The sequence below is a fragment of the Epinephelus lanceolatus genome, chromosome 4 (assembly GCF_041903045.1).
Source record: "Epinephelus lanceolatus isolate andai-2023 chromosome 4, ASM4190304v1, whole genome shotgun sequence".
NCBI lineage: Eukaryota > Metazoa > Chordata > Actinopteri > Perciformes > Serranidae > Epinephelus > Epinephelus lanceolatus.
In genome coordinates, this window is record NC_135737.1 from 45,602,453 (window position 1) to 45,627,525 (window position 25,073).

The 25,073-nt window shown below is 40.9% G+C and overlaps 1 protein-coding gene across 5 annotated transcripts in view; it reads left to right on the forward strand.

The window, feature by feature from the left end:
• Positions 1-25,073, forward strand: part of LOC117259090 (chloride channel protein 2) — a 226,263-nt gene that overhangs the window by 107,422 nt on the left and 93,768 nt on the right. For all 5 annotated transcript variants that reach the window (XM_033630303.2, XM_033630304.2, XM_033630307.2 and 2 more), the window contains 6 exons: positions 5,930-6,061; positions 8,771-8,899; positions 12,877-13,010; positions 15,877-15,954; positions 22,188-22,266; positions 24,061-24,186. In XM_033630303.2, coding sequence (XP_033486194.2) covers positions 5,930-6,061; positions 8,771-8,899; positions 12,877-13,010; positions 15,877-15,954; positions 22,188-22,266; positions 24,061-24,186 — 678 coding nt within the window. The remainder of the gene's footprint in view (positions 1-5,929; positions 6,062-8,770; positions 8,900-12,876; positions 13,011-15,876; positions 15,955-22,187; positions 22,267-24,060; positions 24,187-25,073) is intronic.

Below are 25,073 nucleotides of genomic sequence, written 5' to 3' on the forward strand. Positions count from 1 at the left end.
GTTGTTGATGGGAAAAAAACGCCAATTCACAGTATTGCACTGACGTAGTACATTTATTTTGAAAGAGACTGTATATAAACTTTACATTTCCTGTGCAAACAGAAGTGTATTTTGACGTTTATTTTGGTTTTGTATTTGCACGTCATATCTGGACATGGTCGATGACCAAATGTCAATATCGGACGAGGTTGGAGTGAAAATGTGTCCCTAAATACTAGGGCTGTACCCAAATATTCAGATATTCGAATATTTGTTTCTATGGTAGGTATTCGTTATGAAAATTTGGTATCCGATATTCATTTTTTTATTTACTTATTTTATTTTATTTATTTTTTTTATTATGTTTTTTTTTTTTACATATTTTTTTGGTGCTAAATGTAGTCTTTTGTTGTTGGTAAATGTAGGTTATCAATAAAAATCAAAACTTTTAAATTGCATTGTTAAAAATATAGTATCGCCTACCAACGGAGTTTGTGCGCACGGCAGGCTTGAGCGCATCCGTCTGAGGCTGTGGATCAATGCCAAGTTTTACCACTTTATCACTATTCCCTCTAACTTGTAGCTGTTTTTTTGTTATCTTTTGAATTTAATATGAATTATGGAACCGTTTTTGTCAACGTTTGTTTCCCCCGTTTTGTACAATAAATTATTGTTTAAAGTTTCAACAAGTTTCTTTTGGAGTGCGTGACACAAGTGTGTTTTGAAAACGACCGCGGACTGTCACCTGCTCAACGCATCAGTACCTTTGGATGCCATGACAGTAATAGATTATAGATTAATAGATTATAATAATAATGTCAAAATATCATTTACAGACCGATTTAACAGACGATCACTGCTGCCTGACCCGCAGGTCCATTTGCGGGTCCCGCGGGTTACGGGTCGACCCGCGCATCACTACTCAGCTCAGTCTATAAAGGCTGTACACAACAGTAAGGCTATAGACATTATATTCTATTCAGGCCAGCAGAACCAGCAGCGCATCGGCTCTACAGTGCACGGCACTGCTGATTAACCATTTTATTGCAGCACAGAGTGTCTGCCAGCAACCAATTACTTGCAGAGGCTTCCTACAACTTGTTTCAGTGGTTCCGATTTAATCAGAAGACAAATTAAACAGGATGACTAGCCAATGTGAAAATCAAAAGAAAGCATAGAATAATGTACTGAAGCAGACTGTTGTGCCAGCACACTTTTTGTGGTTTGAGAGCAAAGATCCGGTTGCCGCTGTGAAAAACTCTGCAATACAAAAAACCCCGGAGGAGTCCTTCGCAAGGAATCTTTGAAAGGAGCCGAGCCTGGCGTAAAAACGGAGAGAGCAGGCAGCACGGCCACAGCACCACCACCCCGCCCTGCCATGAACGAATATTCGAATATTCGTTATAAATTCTGCCGAAGGTCCGAATGTTAAAAAATGGTATTCGGGACAGCCCTACTAAATAGTTCCTACATGATACTGCTCACAACAAGGTCTGTGGATTATCTTGAGTAACCGTGTCATAAATTGTGGAACTTACTGTTAACTTTTTCAAAAGCATTTTTTTGGGACTCTAAGCACCACAAGCTGAGTTTTATCTAGTTCCATTATATCGGAGAGAAGGTAGACATCTCTACGGCCAATATACCCAACACTTTGCAACTCACACCAAAACAATCTAGATGATACACAGCTCTACAGGTAAGAGGAAAAAAGTATTATTGATTTGGGGGTGAACTGTCCCTTCAAACATTTTTATTACTCAAAAGTCTGTTATTAAAATAGTTCCAATTTGCCACCAACTAATAATACTAATGCACTTCAGAGATGGTAAACCCTCCTCTTTTCTGCCAAACTTGATGTAAAGGATCATTTTGCCAAAATACTAAATGAAGGCAAAGAGATTCTTGGAAGATAAAGCATCAAGATTAGTCGTCATTAACAGAAAGCCTCGTTCTGGACATCTTGTAAAAATACTTGCCGTGTTATTAAAAAAGTGGAAGGATATTCTCGAGTATACTGAAATACAAAGGTTAGTGAAATTAAACAAAGTTTGAGTGTTACATAAACATGTCCTCACTATGCTGGAGAATGGAGATTAAAGGCAAAACAGAGAGGAAGAAACAAAAATAGTGTATGTGTGTGTTGTGAGTGTTATCAGTGTGAGGGGCGCCCCGCTGCTCCTACAGTAAGTGTTATTTCTCTGCAGAGGAGAGAAGGGAAACAAGGACAGGCCTGACAGAGAGGGAGAGGAGGAGGAGGAGGAGGAGAGGCAAACTGTGGTGTGAACGACAGGCATTATGAGTTCTGGTGTGTGCGGACACTTCCTAATGTGTCACCGTCAAACTAATGTTTTGTTCCAGCAAATAGTCACAGTTAGTAACTGTGTGTGTCTCAGAGCGAGTGTTGTGCAGCGTGTTGAATCAGTTTCCTGTTGCTTACAGGTGAGTATAGCCGCAGTTTCATATATGTGTGTGTGTGTGTGTTTTGCTTTGCAGCGCCTCCATTTGCTGCAACCTTTGTGCTGCGCTTTTAATAAACATTTAGTGTAGCAGATCAGTGTCGTCCGTGTTGTCTTCAGCCTGTTGCTCCATTAGGTTGTATTCAACATGTTCTTAACACAAGTGACAACAGTCTGACACGTTCTGTCATAACACAGTGATGTGTAATAACCTCTGCACCACGTAGCTGTCACGGGTAAAAGTGAAAAAGTTTTTTCTTGGGTTCTACATGAAAGGTGGCTGGCTTTCCATCCCAGCTTTAATAAAAAACAAAAAGTGTATTTATAGATATATATTTAAGGAATACCTATAAGTTATAGCCTGTTTTTGTCGTGTGAAAATAGTTTCAATGAAATCATCGTGTTTTTTTTCCCCTCAGTAAATCAGGTATGTTGCCAGAGTGCAATCCATCCATCCATGACAAACGGCCCAGATTATAAAAATGACATAAAACTTTATGTTCACTTTACACAAAAACTCCTCCCTCGTGAGCTTAACATAATTCTATAATGTTATGTCAACAATTTTTGAGTAAATTTAGCTAAACTCTATAAAGCCAATTTCACCTGATTAGTTTAAGGCCAATAAACTATCGTTGTGCACTTTAAATATTCAGTCCCTCCAGAAAAACACGATTATGTGATCGCATAATTCAACGCATTATCAGCCAAAGTCCGCATACTTATGTGGGGGCCGCATTTTTTCAAAGACGCTGCACTTTCGCCGCATAAATCACCAATTTCCACGCAAAATGTGCGAAATATGCGGGGCTTGCATGATTTCATAATCATTCGTTGCAAAAAAGTCACATATATCTTAGCAGAAAGTTGAAAAATGTTGTGTTTACTTCACACAAGAGCAGCCATTTTCCCCCTGTTGCCTTGGGAACGTTATGAAGTGACATAATTACACGATGTGAACGTCATCGAAAAGCCTCAAAGCCTTGGTCTTCCTTTACCACAACCAACGAGTCCGCAGTGGAGCATTTGAGAGGGAGGAGATGGAGGAGGGGGAGAAGGGGGAGGAGATGGAGGAGGAGAAGATGGAGGAGGGGGAGGAGATGGAGGAGGGGGAGGAGATGGACATTGAGGGAGAGGGGATGGAGGATGAGGGTGGCGAATGATTGGCCAGTGTTAGAGGCAACGCAGTTATAGTTTTTATTTTCACAGTGGACTGTTGTTACCAGTGGGACTAATCATACTAGTTTCAAAAACCTTACAGTTGTAAGTATATTAGTAGTATGAAAATTCATGTTACAGTAAGAAATTGCACTTTGTGCATTGGAAGCACTTATTTTAACAGAAGATGTCTGTTTTGTATAGCTACCTCTGTAAAACAGGAAGCACACTTTATTTTTTTGTATTTTATTTATTCATTTTTACAGAAGTTGTAGCATATTCCTGAAATAAAACAAGATGAAAACTTGAATATTCCCTGCACTTGCTGTGATGTAGTATGCTTTCTTATCATAGGAAGTAATTAGAAATGACTCTTTACATTAAGGTAGTAGCCTAGTGAGAACAGGGTGTTGGAGGAATCACTTTTTTTCTCTTTTTCATCAAACCGCAATTTTTGCAAGTTCCCACATTTTTTGCAAGTTCCCGCAATTTTTGCAAGTTCCCATAATTTTTGCAAGTTCCCGCAATTTCATCGCATAAAATTGCATAAATATCCCGCATATTCCATCGCATTTTTTAAGAAAACGTGCCGCATAATCAAGGATTTTTGCCCACAACAATCACAAAAAAACTCTGCATTTTTCTGGAAGGACTGTGACGTGTTGGGGCTTAATGGGCGGAGTTTTTTAGCATGCTGTGAGACAATGTGTTTAAGGCCATAAGCGTAAGAAAACTTATTTTAAATGTGTTCTAAAACCCTCACATTGCCCATTTTTATATAGTGCATACATAGTAATAGTTGAATGAAATTAAAAAAGAAAGTTTTAAAATGTGTACTCAGTGTTTTTTGTTCATATGACATTGAATTAAATGCTCCAACAACAACAACAACAACAAAAACAAAAAGAAAAGTTATGTTAAACTGACATCAAATTCCTGTCAGACAAGGGTCATGTGATGCATTTATTTTGTGTGTGGTTTACTCAAAACTTTTATGTTCCTGTGCTGTGATAAACGAAAGCTTTGAATGCAAGCGGTTTCTAAAATGTTTAAGTTGAGTGAGTGAAACTGTGTTTACAGTGCAAATTAGATGGATAGACCAATAGATGGATAGATAAATAGACAGATCGATCGATAGACAGATGATGGATAGATGGACGAAAACTGTGTTATCTTGCATGAATTTTATGAGGACTTTAATATATTCACAGCCTTAAAACTTTCACATAAAAACAAATCCACTTGCAACATATGTCTTTAGTGACAGCGTGAATAACATAATCTGAGTAATCCATACTGTAAAAATGAAACCTGGTCAAATAAAATAACAAAACTGTCTGCACGGCTGTAGTTAGGTGTGGAAAAAAATCTTTTATTGTTGTTGTAAGTTTGGCAAATTGACCCTTTAGCTTTAGTTCTGAAACTACAGCCTTTCCAAAAAGAATTTGCTTTAAAGTTGTTTTTACTGGTCTCATAGTTTTCTGTAATTTTCTAGAAAGGATCTGATGTGTGACTTTAGTTCATACAAAGACTCTCAGAAAGGACGATGTAGTTAATGTGGAAATGGAGACACTGGTATTGGTATTAATATAACTGCATAATTAGCCAAACATGCAAAAACATGATGTCTGTCTGCAGGCAAGCATTCAGTCCAACATATACAGAGAGTTCTGTTTCAAATAACAAACGAAAAGTGCGTGAATACTTCTTTGGGTTTAAATGGAGCGGTTCGTCTTAAAGAAAACTCCTCTGAAAGTCAGTTACGGCTTGTAAACTTGTAAACAGGTAAACTCTAATGACAGTCTCAGAGTTTTGTCTCTATTTTGCCCGTAATAAGTGTCAAACACAGTTAGTAACGCACAACCTTCCAGGAAATGATTAGGACATTACCGATCCGTAAAATAAAGTGTTGCCAAGCTCTTTCATTCCTACAGTGTCTTTGTGTCAGTGTGTGTCTGTGTGTGTGCACTTTAGATCAATCTCCCTGTTCATCCATCCATCACGTATCAGACACAGCTGACTGAATTTGAGGGGAAATTATAGTTCTCACCATTTTCAGATTGCATGGACTCACCTGCGGGGGTGTTGCTGCTACTACTAATCAAAACAAAGTAAAACAGTATTTAGGATTGAGTGGATTATTTGGCAGTGGCGTGTTTTCTGCTGCTCAGCATTTCAAAAAGCTGTTGGATGGAAACACAGCGACTGTTGTTGCCAAAGCTAATGGATTCAATACTGTTTGCACTCTCCAAACCTCAGTGCCAGCTCCTGGGTGATGTAGTTGCAGCGTATGTTTTTGTCGTCTCTGACATGTTATGTTGTCTTCCTGCCAGTCTGCACGGTTCGCTGTCAGAAGTTCCTGATCTCGCGGGTCGGGGAGGACTGGATCTTCCTCATCCTGCTGGGACTCCTCATGGCCCTGGTCAGCTGGGTGGTGGACTTCTGCATCGCCATCTGTCTACAAGGTGAGGTCGGGGGGGAGGGAGGAGGGATTGGATTTTGTACCTATAGGATGGGGTATGAGAGATGTTGACAGACGAGGAGGAGGTAAAGACAGGTGAAAGAATGTATGTTAGAAACAAAAAGAGTAGGAGTTATTTCTGATAAATGATGCATGGATCCAGACGGGGAAGAAGGGATAGAAGGGTGGAGGATGGGAGACGCAAGGGTCAACTTTAGTTATTAAAGCTGGGGGAGAAAGAAAACTGGAAAATGCAAAAAGAGAGGCAGAATTTGAAAACACACCCTCCACCTGCAGCTCTCCTGTCTGTTTCTTAAGCCCCTCCCACCAGACGACCATGAGCATGTGCATGCACTTCATACAGTGACACAGTTTTACCTGTACACTGATTTATTTATTCATTCTTTCAATCATTTTCTGTAACCCCTTATCCTGTTAGGGGTCGCGGATGTGCTGGGGTACACCCTGGATAGGTCACTAGACTATCATATATTTTGATATTTGATATTGATTTTTTTTTTTTTTTTGATGTTTTATTAATATTTTTCGGACGTTGTACCAACTTACTTTTTTTTACATTTACTACTTCTTTTTTTTGTACATTTTTAAACATTATTTTCCGACAATTTAATAATATTTTTCTGACATTTTATTGATATTTTTTAGACATGTTAGTAATTTTTTTCAGACATTTTAATTTTATTTTTCTGACATTTTCTAAACTTTTTTTTGTACATTTTTAAACAATATTTTTGGACAATTTAATAATATTTTTCTGACATTTTCTAAACTTTTTTTGTACATTTTTAAACATTATTTTCCGACAATTTAATAATATTTTTCTGACATTTTATTGATATTTTTTAGACATGTTAGTAATTTTTTTCAGACATTTTAATTTTATTTTTCTGACATTTTATAATCTTTTGTACATTTTTAAACAATATTTTCAGACAATTTAATAATATTCTTCTGAAATTTTATTAACATTTTTTTTTTCAGACATTTTAAATACATACCAACTTAGTTTCGGACATTTTGTTAACATTTATTTGGACATTTAATCAGTATTTTTTTGAAATTTTTTATAATCAACATTTTTTCTGACATTCACACTCACATTCCACCAATTAACCCGCATGTCTTTGGACTGTGGGAGGAAGCTGGAGTACCTGGAGGAAACCCACGCTAACACAGGGAGAACATGCAAACTCCACAAAGAGAGGCTCCCCGACCCCTGTTGCTGTGAGGCAACAATGCCAACCACTGCACCACCATGCCGCCATGATTTCATCTAATGTCACTGTAGAGTTGCATGTAGCTACAGTAACATGCTTAGCCCTTCCTTGCCCCTCTCTTTCTTTCTCTCTGTCGATCAGACCACAAAATGAGACAAGAGTTAGCTAGTTAGCCACCCCACAGTCACTTCAGCTCACTCCCTGCCACTGTAGACTGCTTCCCCAGGAGGAGAGCAGGCAGCAGCTTAGGAAACGGACCTTCAATCAGCGGCTGTAGCAACTTGACTTTGTCCAAACCCCCCAGCAGCAGGTGTCATAGCAGGTTGATGGCCAGCGGCAGCGCCAGATCTAGCCTGTGTAATGGCAGCAACAAAAAGTTTGCTGATCCAGTGGGGAGCTGAGACTGTCCTGTCCCCTGGAGTTGGGGTTTGTGTTAGCTGGATTCAAGTTGGTGCAGCCCTGACTGGGGGTCTGTCTCCAAATTACTGCACACTCCCCTCCCAAAAAGGTGGACTTTCACCAAATTACATAAACTCACATCTACCTTTGTAGAACAGCCAAAAGCTCTCTCTGAAATGACCTGTCACTGGCCAAAGTCTCCCATCACTGACTAGACTGTCTAAAGCCCAAGAACAGAGCCAAGAGGAGGTCCAAAAGTTTTCCCTCAGTCCACTTGAATTATAATATGCTCAAAGTATATTATGGGATATTTGCCCAATGAAGCCAAAATGTAACTGCCTACCTCAGCTTTAAGTGCCTTAACAGCGAAGAGCTTTCTCTCAGATTAATTTCATTTAGCTGGAAACAGATATGAGCCATCCAACATTTTTTTACTGCAGAGAGTTCTGGAAGATAAACTCTCGAGACATCTGTCTAACACTGCAATTAAACGGGATACTTTTGAATGATCTTGGCCCAACAGGAGATTCTAAGTGGAGAGCGATTGTATTTAGGATTGAGCCCCTGGGACAAGCATTGGAAATTAAAGCAGGAGATGTCAATGTGTTGCCTGTGGTGACTGGAAAGGTTCTTAAAGGGTTCAGAGGGCAGGAGGAGCTGTGTGTTTGAAGAGGAAATGGAGATAGTTGGGGAGGGAAGAGAGAAGAGGGACAAAGGAAGGAATGCAAGAAGCAAAAGGTGAGTGATTGAAGACAGGGAGAATTCAAGGTGGATTGTGGGATGGCACCAATCACCTACCTGCACGGTGGATGCAGGAGATGATGCGAAAGAGGGATTTACCAGTGAGTCAACTCTTTACTGCAGGAAGAGGAAGGTAAACATCTTAAAATCTGAAACCTTACGGGACCAGCTCTAATTCAAATGGATTTCTCAGTCTGTGTGTGTGTGGTTGGCTCTCAAGGAGAAGCCAACCTAGTCTTGTCAGTTTCATTTACGGTGTAGACATTCTTTCTTACTTTGTGTATTTGACTGTGGTTTACATGTCTGCCCTTGGTTGTGTGTGTGTGTGTCCACAGCACAGAAGTGGATGTACGGTGGTCTGGACAGCAACGTGTTCCTGCAGTACCTGGCCTGGGTCACCTACCCTGTGGTCCTCATCACCTTCTCTGCCGGCTTCACACAGATTCTCGCCCCACAGGCTGTTGGTACGACTGACACGCACAACACAGAACACACACACATATAGCACATACATAAAGCACATATACAACACATGAAGAGGGCCAATAGAATCACATTAAAGTATCTCACACAATAAGTTGATTAAATGATTTTGCAGTCACCAAAAATGACTCAACAAGAATTATGAAATAATGACTCGTGATTTATGGCATAAAAACATTCACAGGTGTTTGTTGTTTTTCGCAGTTTCATGTTATTGTAAAATAGATATTTTGTTTTTTCACTGTTTGGTCAGAGAAAACAAGCAACTTGGAGATGTCACCTTGTCTTTTTTTGGACATTTTCCAGTATCTATATATTTTGTGGACTGATGTAAAAATAACAGATGCTAAAATGTGTAAGAAAGCCTGAATTATAACTCAAAGACAATGAGAAGGGTGAGTCAGAAATAGACGTGTAAAGCCTCCTACAGACTGTTTAGTGCAGCTACACTGTGCCACATGGATCTAATAAACTACAACATCAAGTTTGATGTATGCAGACTGTGCAGTGACAGAGCCTACTGAATCACAGGCTATGACATACAATGCAATAGCTTCCCATACCGAGTGCGCAAGGATGCTGCACAAGTTATTACTTCTCCAACTGTGAAGGATAACATAGAGGATCACATTAAAAAAATTATAGAATTATTATTATCATTAATAAAATATCTGGAAAAAATGTTGATAGAATGTTAATAAAATGTCCAAAAAATATTGTGAAATTGTCTGAAAAAATATTTGAAAATGGCCCAAAAAAAAAGTTACTGAAATATCAAAAAAAAAAAAAAACTGTTAACAAAATGTCTGAAAATAAGTTGGTAAAATGTCTAAAAAAGATGTTATTAAAATATCCCAAAAAATATAAATAAAATGTCAGAAAAAATTAAAAATGTCCATGTTTAACAAATGTAAGAAAAATGTTACTGAAATGTCAAAAAAATGTTAACAAAATGTCTGAAAATACATTGGTAAAACATCTGAAAAATATAAATAAAATATATAAAAAAAATAAAATAAAATGTCTGAAAAAATATTATAAAATGCCCCCAAGTAATAAGTGAAATGATAAATTGATTAAAAATATTAAATTGTCCAAAAAAAAGTTTAATTTTTTTTTTTTTTTTTACAAAAAATATTTATAAAATGTCAGAAAAATATAATTTAAGTGTCAGAAACTATGTTACTGTGATGTCCATAACATGGTAACAAAATGTACAAAAATGAGTTGGTAAAATGTCAGAAAAGTCTTAATAAAATATCTGAAAAATATAAATAAAATGTCAAAAAATATTATAAAATGCCCCCAAGTAATAAGTGAAATGATAAATTGATTAAATGTCAGAAAAATATGATTAAAACGAAAACAAGCTAAAGTTTTGTGGGCACTATATACTGCATTGTATATTTAGGCTGTGTTTGATCGCAAGGCTGTGACAACGGCCATCCTTGAACCTCTCTCACTGTGCGATGTGAGACAAATGTATTAGAGCCACGACCAAAGATATCGCACGTTTTTTTGGTCATCTTTTGTCAGGGACAGCCCAGAATCACTCAGTGTGTAACAGGCTCAAGTAAGCTCCAGCTCATTTTGCCTTTGGAACAGGAGGAACCTCTCAAACCTTCAGTTGTGATTTTGGATCCTCTGCTTTTTACGGATGCGACAGAAAGGGCCCACCCACAGGAGGCGGTACTGGTCATGCTGACACTGTAAAAACTATACACCTTCCTGATCCATTCAGTCTCTGTCCTCCATCCTCTCTGTCTGAAAACTATGAATTGAAATGAAACAGCTTCTCCAGCAACCAGACTGATGCCACCCTGTACTGTAAAGAACTCCTCAACACATTAAACACCTGTGTGTAAATTCCAGTCGCTACAGAGTAACGCCTCTGTGACACACTGTAAATCCCCTCTGTGCCTCTTTAGGCTCAGCCCCTAAAGGCTCTACGTCTCCCACCACAGGCATCCTCCGCCTCAGCAGCAAAATCCTCCACAAGCTCTGCGCACAATTCAGAGCTGTAGCAGGCTCTAAAAAACAGGTTAGGTTTGTCTGAATTCAGCGCAGCACTCCGTCAGGTGCCTGAAGTAATTTCTGCTGCAGGTCGAACAGAGACTTTACTGTCACTCTCAGTAAGAGAGGCTAAAGAGATGGGTGTGCTCCTGAGAGTCTGAGGTAACCTCTGCTATCAGTGAGACACACCTCCTTCTCCCTTTCACTCCTCACCTCCCTGAATCTCTCTCTCAGACTGTGTCAGAAGTGGAGCAGTCTTTTTTTTCAGTTACTATGAAAAAGAATCTGCTGTCAGAGTAACCTTAGAGTTGTCTCATTCATGAAACTCTGTAATGCCATAGTGAACACACATGACGTGATAATTTGATTCTTCAGAGGCAGCAGTTTACATAGCCAAGCATCCAAAAAATCTAATATATAATAAGCAGAAGTTTCCATCTGCAGGAGTGTTTTACTTCACAAAAGGTCATCTGAATTTGGCAAGTAATTAATACGTCTATCAGCAGCATTTCAATTAAGAAAATGATATTCTACTGGGGATTCTCTGAAATTAAAAAAGTCTGTTTTTGCAAAAACAAAAAGCCCATTTCCACCCTGCATTAATTATCCAGTCAGAGAGTCAAAATTAAATCAGAAAGCTGTGGCAGCGAAATGTTAATTATCCCAGAGGCAAAGTTATTTTAAATTAACACGTGAGGTTTATCTTGAAGTGATAGTTTGACACACTGGTCAGAATGCTTGGATGAGAAGACTGATATCACTCTCATGTCTCATATCACAGCCTGTAGCTGGCTAGCTTAGCTTAGCATAAAGACTGGAAAGTAAAGTCTGATAAAGTCTTTTTTCCTCCTTTACTTTTCTTAGATTATTCTTTCTTTTTGTGTTCTTTCGACACATTCTCGCTACAACCTCATCACATATTGAAGTGCTTGGTCGTGGACTTTCCACGTCCACATATGACGTGCAGGGTACCACGGGTGTGTTGGTTGTTGACGTTCTGGGACGCCGTGTCAAGTTCTCCTCTTTCAAGACACATGTCTGTTTTCACAGGAAATTTAAGGTTCACATACAGTCTCTTTCAAAATTAAAGCACTACGTAAGTACAAAACTGCGAATTGACGCTTTTTTCCTTCAACAACAAACACACGGTGAGGTTTGAGAGTGGCGTTTGGCTTTGGGATCAGGATTCTAACACTGCTGTCTCAGGTGAACATCAGTGTTTGTGGACCAATCCACCACCCCTTACGCCCGTCCGCCCCACTCGGACTTTTGCCACCTTAACTTTCATTCTTGTCCCGCTGTGTTTCCCCCGACACTGCTGGGCAGCGTCAAACTATAACAGCAACCAGCCGCGTATCATTCGGAGTGTGCTCGTTCTTTTGTTTCTCTCCTTCCTGTACTCAGAGGCACTGTCCTTGCGTTTTGTAGGAGGATTTGCACTGCAGCCTTAGGCACTTGCAGACTCACTGACTTTGCGAGCGCGTCCCCAGGAAATCTAGGAGTCTCCAGGAAGTAACTGCTCCTGGCTGAGAAATAGTCCCACACATAACTCCCCATAAAACTGCAACCCGTCTTTCTTCCACTCTGGTTTTTGTACAGTTGTAACAATCGAGATATAAGGTGTTGATCAGTGAGATTTGGAGGTGCTGGTGGAGAGATGTTGTAACCTTTTGGTGTAGCCAGGCCAGCTCTTTCAGCCAGTCTTCTGACAGAAGCTTCATATTCATCACACAGATATGAGTGAGATTCATCTTCTCATCTAATTCTCAGCAAGTAAAACTGTAAAATGGAGAACTATTGCTTTAAGGCCAGGACGTAACTGATAAGTGTTCATGTAGTTGGTGAAGTCAGTATGTGTCCTCTTAAAGGTCAGCTGCTCGATGTGTTTGGTTTCTCTGTAAGTTGACGTTCAGCTGTAAACGTCCACTGTGCCCCCGCCCTGCAGGTTCAGGTATTCCAGAGATGAAAACCATCCTGAGAGGAGTTGTGCTGAAGGAATACCTCACCTTCAAAACTTTCGTGGCCAAAGTCATCGGCCTCACCTGCGCTCTGGGCAGCGGCATGCCCCTGGGCAAGGAGGTAATACACACACAAACACACACACACACACACACACACACATGAATCAGCTTTACTCTCTCTATGGGGCTCAAAATGCCTATATGTACTTTACATGTGTGGACCTGTGTGTGTGCATGTACTCTTGAGTGGAGCTTCCCTTCAGGATGGGAAGATGCACTTTTCTGGGACATCATGTGACACATGCACGCGTGCGCACACACACAAACACACACACACACACACACACAAACACACACACAAACAGTACAAGCTGACAACCATGTCAATCAATATGTGACTCATAAGATGAGAGGAAATACAAGCTGCTCAAATATGTGTTGATGAAAACCTCGAGTTAAAATGACTCATACATGCTTTCATGTTTTGATGTGTGTGTGTGTGTGTGTGTGTGTGTGTGTGTGGGTCTGCTGCTGACACATAAACTGTCCATCACAGAGCCGTCCCATTATGACCAGCTTTGTGGAGAAAAAAAATCAGTTCCCAACTTCTCCTCTTTATGTCGGCGTGGCAGCTAAACTCAATAGCTGACCCACATTCAACAGTTTTGTTGTTTGCTGACACAGTTTCTGTGATTCACAGTAATAAAAATTTGTTTGTGATAAAATACAGAGTCCAGACTGGCACCAAGCTGCCATTAGGTTTACACAACATCCATCCACTGAATGTTAGCGCAGAATACCAGCTGTCTGCTGCTTCAATCCAAGTCATTATTACTCATCAGAAACTCATGTAGGTCAAAGTGAAGAGCAGGGACACTGTTGGAGCAGGTTATAAAACTTACTCACCAACCCAGTCACCAGGATAAATGTTGGCCATGTATATGTTATTATGTAGGAGATATGTTGAAACACTATTCTTAATGTGTGGTTAGGTTTAGGCACAAAAAACACTTGGTTATGGTTCAGAAAATGTCATGTTTTTAGTGGCACAATCCTGGCAGGAAATGTGGTGATGTCTCTGTACAAAAGACCACTGCTTTTCATGGCACTATCTTAGCAGCGAACACAGTAATGACAGTAAAAAACAAGCCATGTTTTTGGCATCATCCCAGCAGAAAAAGCAGCAGTGTCTTTAAAAACGATCTGCTTTTCATTGCACTATCCCGGCATCAAACACACTGATATCTTGGTGAAAATCAGCTGCTTTCATGACACTCTCCCGGCAGGAAATGCAGTGATGTCTCTGTAGAAATCAACCACTCTTCATGGCACTATCTCGGCAGAAAAGGTAGCAATATCTTAGTACAAAGGAAACACTTCGCACATCTGTTAAACAAGACAGGTGCGTTGGAGAGAGAAGACCAAAAAGTTGCAAAAGGACTCCCGCTCACCTGATGAAGGTCTAGTACCGAAACGTTGCAAATAAATTATATATTGCAAGTTAGACAATGTGCGGGAGCCCTTTTGCAGCAATATCTTAGTAAAAAAACACCACTTTTCTTGGCATAATTCTGGCAGGAAATGCAGTGATGTCTCTGTAAAAAGCAGCTGCTTTTCATGGCGCTATCTTGGCAGTAAACATAGTGATGTCTGTAGAAAAACAAGCAATTTCTTTGTTATAATCCCGGCAGAAAAAAGCAGTTATGCCTTTTAAAAACATCCGCTTTTTGTTGCATTATCCCTGCAATAAACACAGTGATATCTAGGTAAAAAACAACCTCTTTTCATGACAGTGTCTCTGCAGAAAAGCCAGAAATATCACAGTAAAAAACAGCCATTTTTCTTGGCTTAATGGTGGTATAAAGCGACTGCTTTTATGACACTGTCCAGGCAGGAAATGGAGTGATGTCTCGGTAAAAACCAACCACTCTTCATGGCACTAGCTCAGCAGAAATGGCGGTAATGTCTCTGTAAGGAACAACCACTTTTCATTGCACTGTCCCTGGCGGAGACACGGCAATAGGTCCCTAAAAAACAACCGATTTCAGTGTTTGTTGGTCTCAAACTGTGGTCTGCCGCTTGGCAGGCGTCTCGTATAGGCCTAGGTCACAACATTCACCATCTTCTCCACCTCCTCATGACAAAGTCAGCTCATATACTCTGTCACTTTATAGATGCTGTAGCATGTTACTGCAACTAACATGCTACAATACAGGAACTTCCCACTGATGCACAACGCTCCCAGGCTCATTCACATTCCTGTTCCCTATATCCCTGCAGCGTGCATTACAAATGATTTATAAATGGCACACAATGGGGTCGATATGTTTAGGGTCACGTTGAGAGCAACAAAATCTGGCGAAGAAAAACAACATTGCAGAGAGACAGAAGGCAGCAGCGAGCAGATTTGACTCCAGACCTTGTGGAAACCCAACGGGAGGGAGAATAATGTTTTTCTGGAGATTTCAGGATCCTCTCCCTACAGTAGCGCTGCAGCTGTTGTTTATGTCTTGAGGACAGTGTGTGTGTGTGTGTGTGTGTGTATATAATGTAGATTACATCACTATTTCTCAGTGTTTTTTCCCCAAAACATTTTCAGGGAAGTATGGCATCCCCCAAAAGGCTGCCTAGCCTGAAGACATACTCAGAGGAGAATGTATTCTCTCCTCTTACACACACACACACACACACACACACACACACACACACACACGCCTCAGGCCCTTTTGGTTGCATAGTACTGCAGCATCAGCCTCCACAGTTTGGATTCAGCGCAGGGCTCTCACTTCCTTCAACGTGACCACGCTCTCACTTTTAATCCTGTTGGTTCCACTTTGAACTTCATCCCCAGAATTTTTAATGTTCACTGTAAACTTGTTGTTGGTGGTGTGTTGTCAGAAAGTTGTCAGGTGCCCTCTCATGTGGTGCACAATAAGGAGAGAGCTTCTGAACTTGTAATGTGAACCTGTTTTCTTTCCTGTCAGGGTCCGTTCGTCCACATCGCCAGTCTGTGTGCTGCTCTCCTCAGCAAGTTCATGTCTCTTTTTGGAGGAATCTATGAGGTACGTCTTATTCACGTACATATTCTGCTACATTTTCTGTCACTCTGTCTTCATTTTGCCCAACTACTCAATTGATTTAATTGTGTTTTCCTGGTTTCACTTAATTGAAACATTTCATTATTTTTCCATAAACGCGTACAACGTACACGCCATATTCAAATCTCCAACACCCTGTTTTTTGCCTCATCACCTTCACCTCTCCTCACACTGGATGTGGTATTTGAGTGTTTGTGAGATGATCTGAGTTGATAATAATATTGATGCACTCATCTGAGACACCTTCAGTTATTACCATGCATTTAAAAGCAACAGGCAGCGGAGATTATTGTTTTTTTTGCCCTGGGTTTTGTCTCTTGTCGTTTTTGATCATGGGCTGAAACATGAAAGACATACTGTTTTTGCCAAGGGCAGCAAAAAACAAGTTGTGAACACTTATCATCATACCGTTATTTACATGTCCAGCAGTAACCACACATTAGCCTTCATTTAGAGTCCTGCTTGTGTCCACCTGATGAATGTAAGTCCGATATTTACTCTTTTAGCTCTGTTTTGGGCCCTACCAACGTCAGAGGGAAATATCTGTCTCATTAGCTGCTAAATGTTCCACTACGTTCACCAGCTCTAGCTGTGTCTGTCTGCTGTTTAGTGCTGAGGAGTTGGTGTACAGTTGGTTTTTACATTTTTTTCACTGAGCCCGGCTGCCTGCTGCGACCGAAAACATCATGTTGTGGGCCAGGCACAAGTTAACGCTTTAATACATCTCAAGCTGTCTATGACACATAACCAATTCTAGCAAACCTTCACACAAGGCTGAGGCACCATCCTGCCCTGTGTGCTGGGTGAGGATCCCTCCAACATCTCCTCAGCAGCTGCCCCAAAGTCGTGGCTGATGGTCATTACCACTGGCGCCATGACCGGATTGCAGAAACAGTCACCACAGCCATTCAGTCCAGTAGACACCACCTCAGGAAGAAACCACCTCTTTCCTCAAGGCTGGAGAGAAGCTCCTGATCATAGACAAGACCGTACCAACTGTCCACAGCCTGAGACTGGCAGCTGAGGGTTGATCTTGGAAAACAACTCAAATTCCCTGATCACACTGCACACGGAGACTACGCCCAGACTTGACCATCTTCTCAGAGTCCAAGCAGGTCCAAGCAGGTGATCATCTGGGAGCTGTCTGAGGCTCATCAGAGGAAGCTTGCTAAATACCAAGAGCTGGTGGGGCAGTGCTGAAGCAGAGGCTGGTGAGGGTTTGCTGGAGGCTTAATGTGTAAAGCTCTAGCAGGGCTGGGAGAAGGCAGAGCTGCATTGAAGGGGGCCGTACAAACCATTACTGAAGCTGCAGAGAAAGCCACTTGGTGGCTTTGGATAAAGAGGGCAGGCCGTGGATTGCTGCTGCCGGGGTGCAACCTGGGACTTGATCAACCCCAGATGGGTCACCTGGGTGAGGGGGTCTGATGTTGAAAGACCCGGACCCCCAGGAACATCACTGATGATGCATCCCAGCACATTCCTAGAGCTGTTTCTTGAAACCTGCATCAATTTATTGATCATTAAAAATAGATCAGAAAAGCCGGTGGTAATATATTCAGGCAGTGCTCACAGAATAAATGATAAAGAGGAAGAGGTCGAGAGGGGGGAGAGTTGACATTTTATCATGTGTTTGAGGGAGAGTGGAAGATCGAGGAAAAGGCCTGAGAAAATGGAAGATGTTGACAGCAGGTGAACTGCCAGGGAAATGGTAGGGAAGAAGAAAGAGAGGATAAATGGGAATAAAGATGAGTGGAGGAAAAAAACAACTCTGGTGTTTTGCTGGGACAGCTCAGGTTTCAGGCTTTGGTCCAGTTTGATGCCTCAGAGCAGAGGGAACATGAAACATAAGCTTTAACACCTGACAAAAAAACTTTATTTTTTTTGGTTGGTTTCCTTATTTGTCCCTCCGTCATTAGTTCAGTTAAAAAGGGAAAAACGAAGACACTAGATGCACATTTTTTCCTCGGGAATCGATTTCTTTCTTCCCATGTTGAGTCAACAACCAATAATGATTCATTTTATAAATGTTTAATCAGTATCATATTTGTCAGCAAATGAGATTTTTCATCTCCTAAACTAACTTGGCCCAGAGAGAAGTGGAGTGAGAGAAAGCAAAAAAAGAAAGCATCATTATTTTCTTCTTCATTATCTCCTGCATCTTCTCCTTTTCCTTCTTCTCCATCTTGCTTAATGTCCGTTGGGATCAGGGAGTCAGGGAGTTGGAGGAAGGCAAAGAAAATCCTGACTCTCATTCCTCACTTTTCTGAAGATGTGAGCACGTCTCTTGGGACATGTGTTGGTGGGAAAATCGGCGGGTTTGAAAAGAGCACAGAGGGCTGTGAGACAGCCCCCACGCTGCGTCCACTCTATAGATGGTGCAAAAGTGATCTGGAGTTGTGATCCATGTTCATGTGGAGGATGGAGAAAGAAGTGTAAATGATATGAGCCTTGGAAATTGCCATCTTGGAAAAATGTGGGATAAATCAGAAAGTTTAGTTTCATTGGACATAATGTGAAGAAATGCAAGAATCTCACATCCGTTTAAGTACTCAAGTTTGCTTTGGCCAGGAGTGTAAGATTTATATGTCTGTATTTATTGGACCTTTGTGTTGAAACTTATTGGAACTTATTGGACGGACATTACGAACACTGGTGAGGAAATACAACATCTGATGATATACAGCATTTGAAAAGATTAGGAGTAGCTTCTGAGTAAATGTCCAAACAATTCAGCCAAAGATCAACCAGTAGGGGCTAACGTATCCATCCGCCTGTCTACCTTTTTATCTTCTGTACTCATCGTCATCCACGTTGTCTCTCTCTAACCCTCTAACTCTTTCCTGCTCTCCCCTCCCCTCTTGAGTGTTGTGCTGCATTTTATTGCATATTAATGCTGAGAGTGTGTGTGCGTGTGTGTGAAGTGTCCCTCTGCAGCAGTATCTGGTCCTCCTCTCCAGAGTTTGAAGTACAGTATGCTAATGTAGCGTGTGGGCTGTAACAGCCAGCTTTTTGTTTCACGTGCTTTTAGAGAGCTTGTTGTACTTTAACGGGAATAAAGGTGCATGAGTAAATGAAGCACACACGTGGAGAACACCAAACACGCTGCATCAGATATAATGTTATTATCAGATCTGTGAATGTCGATCGGATGTAAATCTTGACTTTGCTAATTAAGCTGAATAAAATATAATATCAGATTTGTTCAATTTTACGATGATGCAAATTTAGTTTTGGCAGTAAAAAAATCCTGCTCATGGTTTCTTTATGGCCTAACTCTGTCTCTTACTCACATGCTTCCTGAAGGAGCCCAGTCTTATAAGCATAAAGGTAACTCAGTTGCACATTTCCCAGCATGCCCCACTGTCCATGTCCCATCTTCTCACCTGTTGCAGTCTTGTGCATGTTTTTCATACTGAAAAAAGTTAAAGTTACTACAGCGAAATATTTAATCTAGTATCCAGTGTCCGGACCAGGGGCGTGAATGTAAACAGTGCAGGCAGTGCCGTACTGGGGCCCTTGAAATGGGGGCCCACAGAGTGAGTGGGCATCAATGTGTTGGCTGGAGAATGGGCCCTTATGGCTGAATTCCAACTTGGAAATACGCTTGTGTTAAAATAAAAACTCTCTTTAAATTAAAAACAGTGCCATTTGCTATATATGCCTCTAAAAATGCATCTCTGTTATGTTTTCTTTCTTTTTTGTAAAAGAGTCATGTTTGCACAATAGCGTACACTAGGGCCCGTCATAATAGCATGCACTGGGGCCCATGCAAAGTGTGGTGACTCCTCATATCATTGACAGGTTTGACTTTGGAATGGGCCGTCCCAGAAGTGTAACTTAGAACATCCTGCACCAGTGGCCTGATAGTGTGAAGAACTCGAGCATTAATGTGCTGAGCGTCGATCGATTTGAGATCTAAAAGTAATCAAAATCGCCTGAAGGGTTTTCCAAGATGGAGGCAACTTCTGTGAAGGACGCCGCGTGTAAATATCTCCGTGTGGGCTTCACTCCAGATTTAGTGCATCTTACCCCAAGATAGTACCCTCATCTGGATGACACTCAAAAGACAGCTCACCGAATACTCGATAGTCTCAGGGCTCATACATTGCCTTCAAGTCGGGGACGAGGCCAGTGGGCAAAGATTACCTTGTACTTTGAAAAAATTAAAGACCTATTTCTGTAATTAACTGATACATTTGCATCTTAGGCTAAGCATGGGCCTACAGCGGCAACCAGACACCACACAGAGAATCTAGCCGAATTGACTCCCTGAGAGCTACGGGCCTGCTGGCATACATAGTCTATTTGATCCATGAGTTTCGCGATGGCAGATTAAAGGCTGTGTCGTCACTGGCAGGATGTTCTAAGTTACGCTTCTGTAATGGCCTGTTTCAAAGTCGCACCTGTCAATGATGCAGACCATGATTTTCCAGACCATGGTTTTTAAAACCTTAAAGGTGCAGTGTGAAGGATATCTGGGGACCTTTTGGCCGACATGGTATATAATATTCACATTTTTGTTTTCATTAGTGTAAAATCACCTGAAACTAAGAATTGTTGTGTTTTTGTTATGAGCCATTTATATCTACTCACAGAGTGGGTCCATTGCCATGGAGTTCACCATTGTGTTTCTACAGAAGCCAAGAACAAACAACCCAAACACCGTCTCTAGATTGGGTTATTTGGGCTTTTGAATTTTTGTGTTTTTGTGTCTGCCGCTGTAGTTCTCTCACATGCATGGCACACCGAGAGGTTTCAGTCGGTTGCAATCTGCAACCTCACCACTAGCTGCCACTAAATCCTGCGCAGTAGACCTTTTAAATTAAAGTTTTCCCTTTTTGTTCCCTCCATCATTTCATCACATACTGTGCGTTCCATAGAAAAAAGTCATAATTAACCTTGTTTGCAGTTTGAGGTGTCCTGTCAACAGTTTTACAGACGTCTCTTTTATAACGTCGGTCTGTGGGGAAAATGCTTTTTGAGCCGTGGAGAATTTTTTTTGCTGCAGTACCACTGGTGGACACCAGAAAAAACTTGGAACCAAAGCTGAACGGTGTTCCTGGGGGCCTGCTTTGATCCAGTCATCCACCTCGACTGCATCCCTGCACAAACTTTGCCGCTATTAATACTGGATCACCTGACGTCCTCTTTTTTTCTGTCATAATCACTACAGCCACTTGAGGTCGATGCTTAACAAGAAACACAAATATGGATCATAATAATCAGCTTGCACAGACTACCTATTTGGCGTTTTTCTTTATAGGTGAAAGCGGGTTGAATTACTCTATCCTTGTGCGCTCTCATGAAAATGTTAATTAAAAGGGATTTAAAGTTAGAAGAAGTGGAAATATTCCACCCTACTGGCATTTTGTTAAAATATTCATTCCAGATTAACATGTTCTGCAGTGTAAGCTGTATTTGAAAATGTCTCTTGACCACCCTTTATATTCCTCTCTGACCATATTACTGTGAGGAGTGTGTGTGTGTGTAAGCTGCAGCACAGCATGCTTATCAAAAGCTCCACACTGTAAATTTGCAAGAGCAGGATAAGTGGCTGAGAGTACAGTCAAAAGGAAAACACACACACACACACACACACACACACACACACACACACACACACACACTAATCTCTCTTTATCACTGCCATGCTGCTTGAAGGAAGCCAGTCTCATAGGAATGCAGGTAAGGTCAGTAATGTAAACAGGAAAACTCAATTTCCCAGGATGCTCTGGGACTCCTTTGCCCTTCAGTCATGCGGCTCAGTGTTATCACTTGTTCTTTTCCCATCTGTCTCACTGTGGTTACACTGTAACTCCTCATCTGATGGGAACATCAAATCACTCCTTAAAGAGGATTCTGGAGGGTTTTGGTTTAAACTGTGCAGTTTGAGATTTTATTTAAGTGCTTTTAAGCATGAAACAACTTTATCAACTTCTTTCTTCTATATATATATTTTTTTTTTTGTTACGTGAACGTTTTGTGCTGCACCGACTTTTGATGGAATAGCTCTGTACTGAGCTGTCATTTAGTGTCAAAGTCAGTATTCTCAGAAGTTTAAAGAGACTGTCAGCATGTCTGTTCACTGTATTATAATTCCTTATCAAACCTTTTATGTGTGCTATCAGCTGGCTCCACATATTAAAGACTGACTGACTGACATGTAACGGCACCATGTGTATCTGTGTGTGTTTCAGAATGAGTCAAGGAACATAGAGATGCTGGCAGCGGCCTGTGCTGTGGGAGTAGGCTGCTGTTTTGCTGCCCCCATAGGAGGTGAGTCTTAAGAGAAAAATATATAGTAACACAAGTGTGGCACACACAACACTGGAGGTGTCAGTGGGGACAATATAGTGAAGGCAATATCTCTGTCTGTACATCTTATATCAACCCATGTTATAATTATGTCCTTGGTACATGCTGGTACAGATCTCACAACACGATTTTGTGTGAGTGACGTAATTTATTTAACTGCGAGCAGATTTCTCTCCGCCTGTGCTGCTTCAGTCATTTCACAGCACCGTCTGTTGCTACATATTGGTGTCACCATCAGATTTTAGGAATCAAAAACAAATACTTCACTTTAATACAACCAAAAACACGTCTGAGAGACGACACTGGTGAGCAGAGTTAGCTGTGTGCCGCTCTTAAAACAAAAGAAGACCATGTTAGTAGAGAAGTAACACAGAGTCACACAGGCTCTGCATGTCCAGAAATGTCAGTTTAACTTATTTAAGGTCCTGCATGTTCATATTTTAAATGTCATCTACATAAACCTTGCACTTCTTGGGTAACAACACCATAATTTCTACATTACATAAGTATCTCTCCACTGTGTTATTAAAGGGACTGTTTGGATGTGTTTAAGTGGAGTTGTATGAGGTAATTATACATCACTGAACACAGGAGCCACTGGTCTGCTGCTGCCTCCATCACTTAGTTGGTGTTATTGTTCAACTGTGGTGTTTTAGAGGGTTAGTTTAGAACACAAATTAACTGAACGTGGCAGCGGTAGACCAGCTAATGTTACTGTTTTTGTCAATATAGCGTACACTTGAACTGACACTGATTTTTTTAAGCAGGACCTTTTAAGGTGGTTAACATGAGTTTTGCCTCTTTACCCGTCCACAGCAGTACCAGGGGCGATTGCTCTGAGACAACAAGGGAGGCTGAACTTCCCCTAAAATTCCATAGAAGAAATGGTCAAATATGCACTATTGAATTTACACTAAAATAAGAATTTACATTGCATTAAACGTGCGCTAGGATGCGTTTAACATCATGACTATGATGTTCAAAAGTCAGCTGTTTATCACCAGTTTCCCAACGGGCCTCCCTGTCATACATTCTCGTGTCAGCACGGTGGACGCGGAGCCTCCAAGCATTCCTATGAGACAGCGCTGAGCAGGTTTTTTTCATGCAGCATTTTTCATGCTCACTTCCAGGGAGGCTCAGCTTCCCTGGGACCTAATGGAGCGGTAGGCGGGAGAGGACGCTCGGTGTCTGCATGATGATTGGAGGAATTGTCTAAAAGGCTGAACCCCTTTGTGATTGACAGCGCTTTGGAAATAGACACCGGCATCGTCGCATTTCGAGCTCAGTCCCATGCGGATATTTGCGAGTGGAGTCTTCTGACAGAGTGCCGTCTAGAGTTCCTTATTTCCATAAGCCATACAGCTCATTTTCACCGTTTGTACAGTACAGGTGTTTAAACCCATCTCAAGATCTTTGAGGTGTGTGTTGCTGTGGTTCTATGACATGAGTGTGGTTGAAAAACGGCTTCACTTAAATGTTCCTTTTATAAGTTACTGCCTCGCTATGATATGACACATTTTATGATGTAAACTTAAAGTGAGTTCCCCTGTTTGAAAGACCAGCAGCCGCCACTGAGCAGTACAAAGCTTAGCTTCCATGGCAGCTTCGTCATGCCTGCTTCTTCTAACAGACTAACATCTTCTGAATGTAATACAGTCACTATGGATAAGGACCTATTGCTTTCATCATGCCAAACTGTGACCAATAAAATTCAACATTTAAATGGTATGCAATATGTGTTTGTGTGTGTTCCAGGTGTCTTATTCAGTATTGAAGTAACATCCACGTTCTTTGCGGTAAGGAACTATTGGAGAGGTTTCTTTGCTGCTACCTTCAGTGCCTTCATCTTCAGAGTACTGGCTGTTTGGAACAGAGACGAAGGTACAGTAAGGCCGATTTGTACTCAAAATAGTATTGATGGAAGTACGAAGGAATAATTTAAGATACTTTAACAATACACAAAATTCCAAAAAGTCTGACAAACAACTAAGACTGAGGTCCAAAACTGAAGAATCCCAGTCAGCAGAGCATCATAAGTTAAGATTAATGTGATGTGATTAGGGCGGTCCTGACTAAGAATTTTCCTCGTCAAACAATAGTCATCATCACAGTCCATCAGTGGACTAGTCTGCTGCATGTTCATGATATGAATGTAATGATTAAACAATATATTTTGGTGGTTTGAGTTGAAGGTGTGAGAAAGAATAGTATCAGTAACATTGTTAACACTGTGCTACATTACAGAGAAATACAAAACCGTACTAATGAACCTTCATTAATATAGGCCTATATTTTATCTCCAAGTGCACGTCACACACTGAGCGAGCCGCCTGTTAATGACGCTGTGGGCTAATGGGCATGTAGCTACTTCCATGTTTCAGATGATACGTCATGTTTGTAGTCGACCAATGAAGATGAGTTTACATATCACCTTGGGTTCGTCCTTCACCTTCTCAAAATGATCCCACACTTTGGATTTCCTGCCCGACATGTTATTAACTAGCCTGTGGAATAACCGCAGGTACCAGCCCTGGAGATTAACCTGACTCCTGTCTGACTGCTGAGTGTGGACACTTCCTGTGTCTGTCCTTTCAAATTAAAGTCACATATGGCTCAGTCATATAGGTTTGGATTTATTTTGACAAGATGCAGCTCCTAATGAGAGTTTTACTTTTGTTTGTTCGTTTGTTTTCTGCGACTAAGCGACCAATGAAATCTTCCTGAACGCCCCATTACAGCAATTTTGATTTGCAAAAAACTAATAGAGA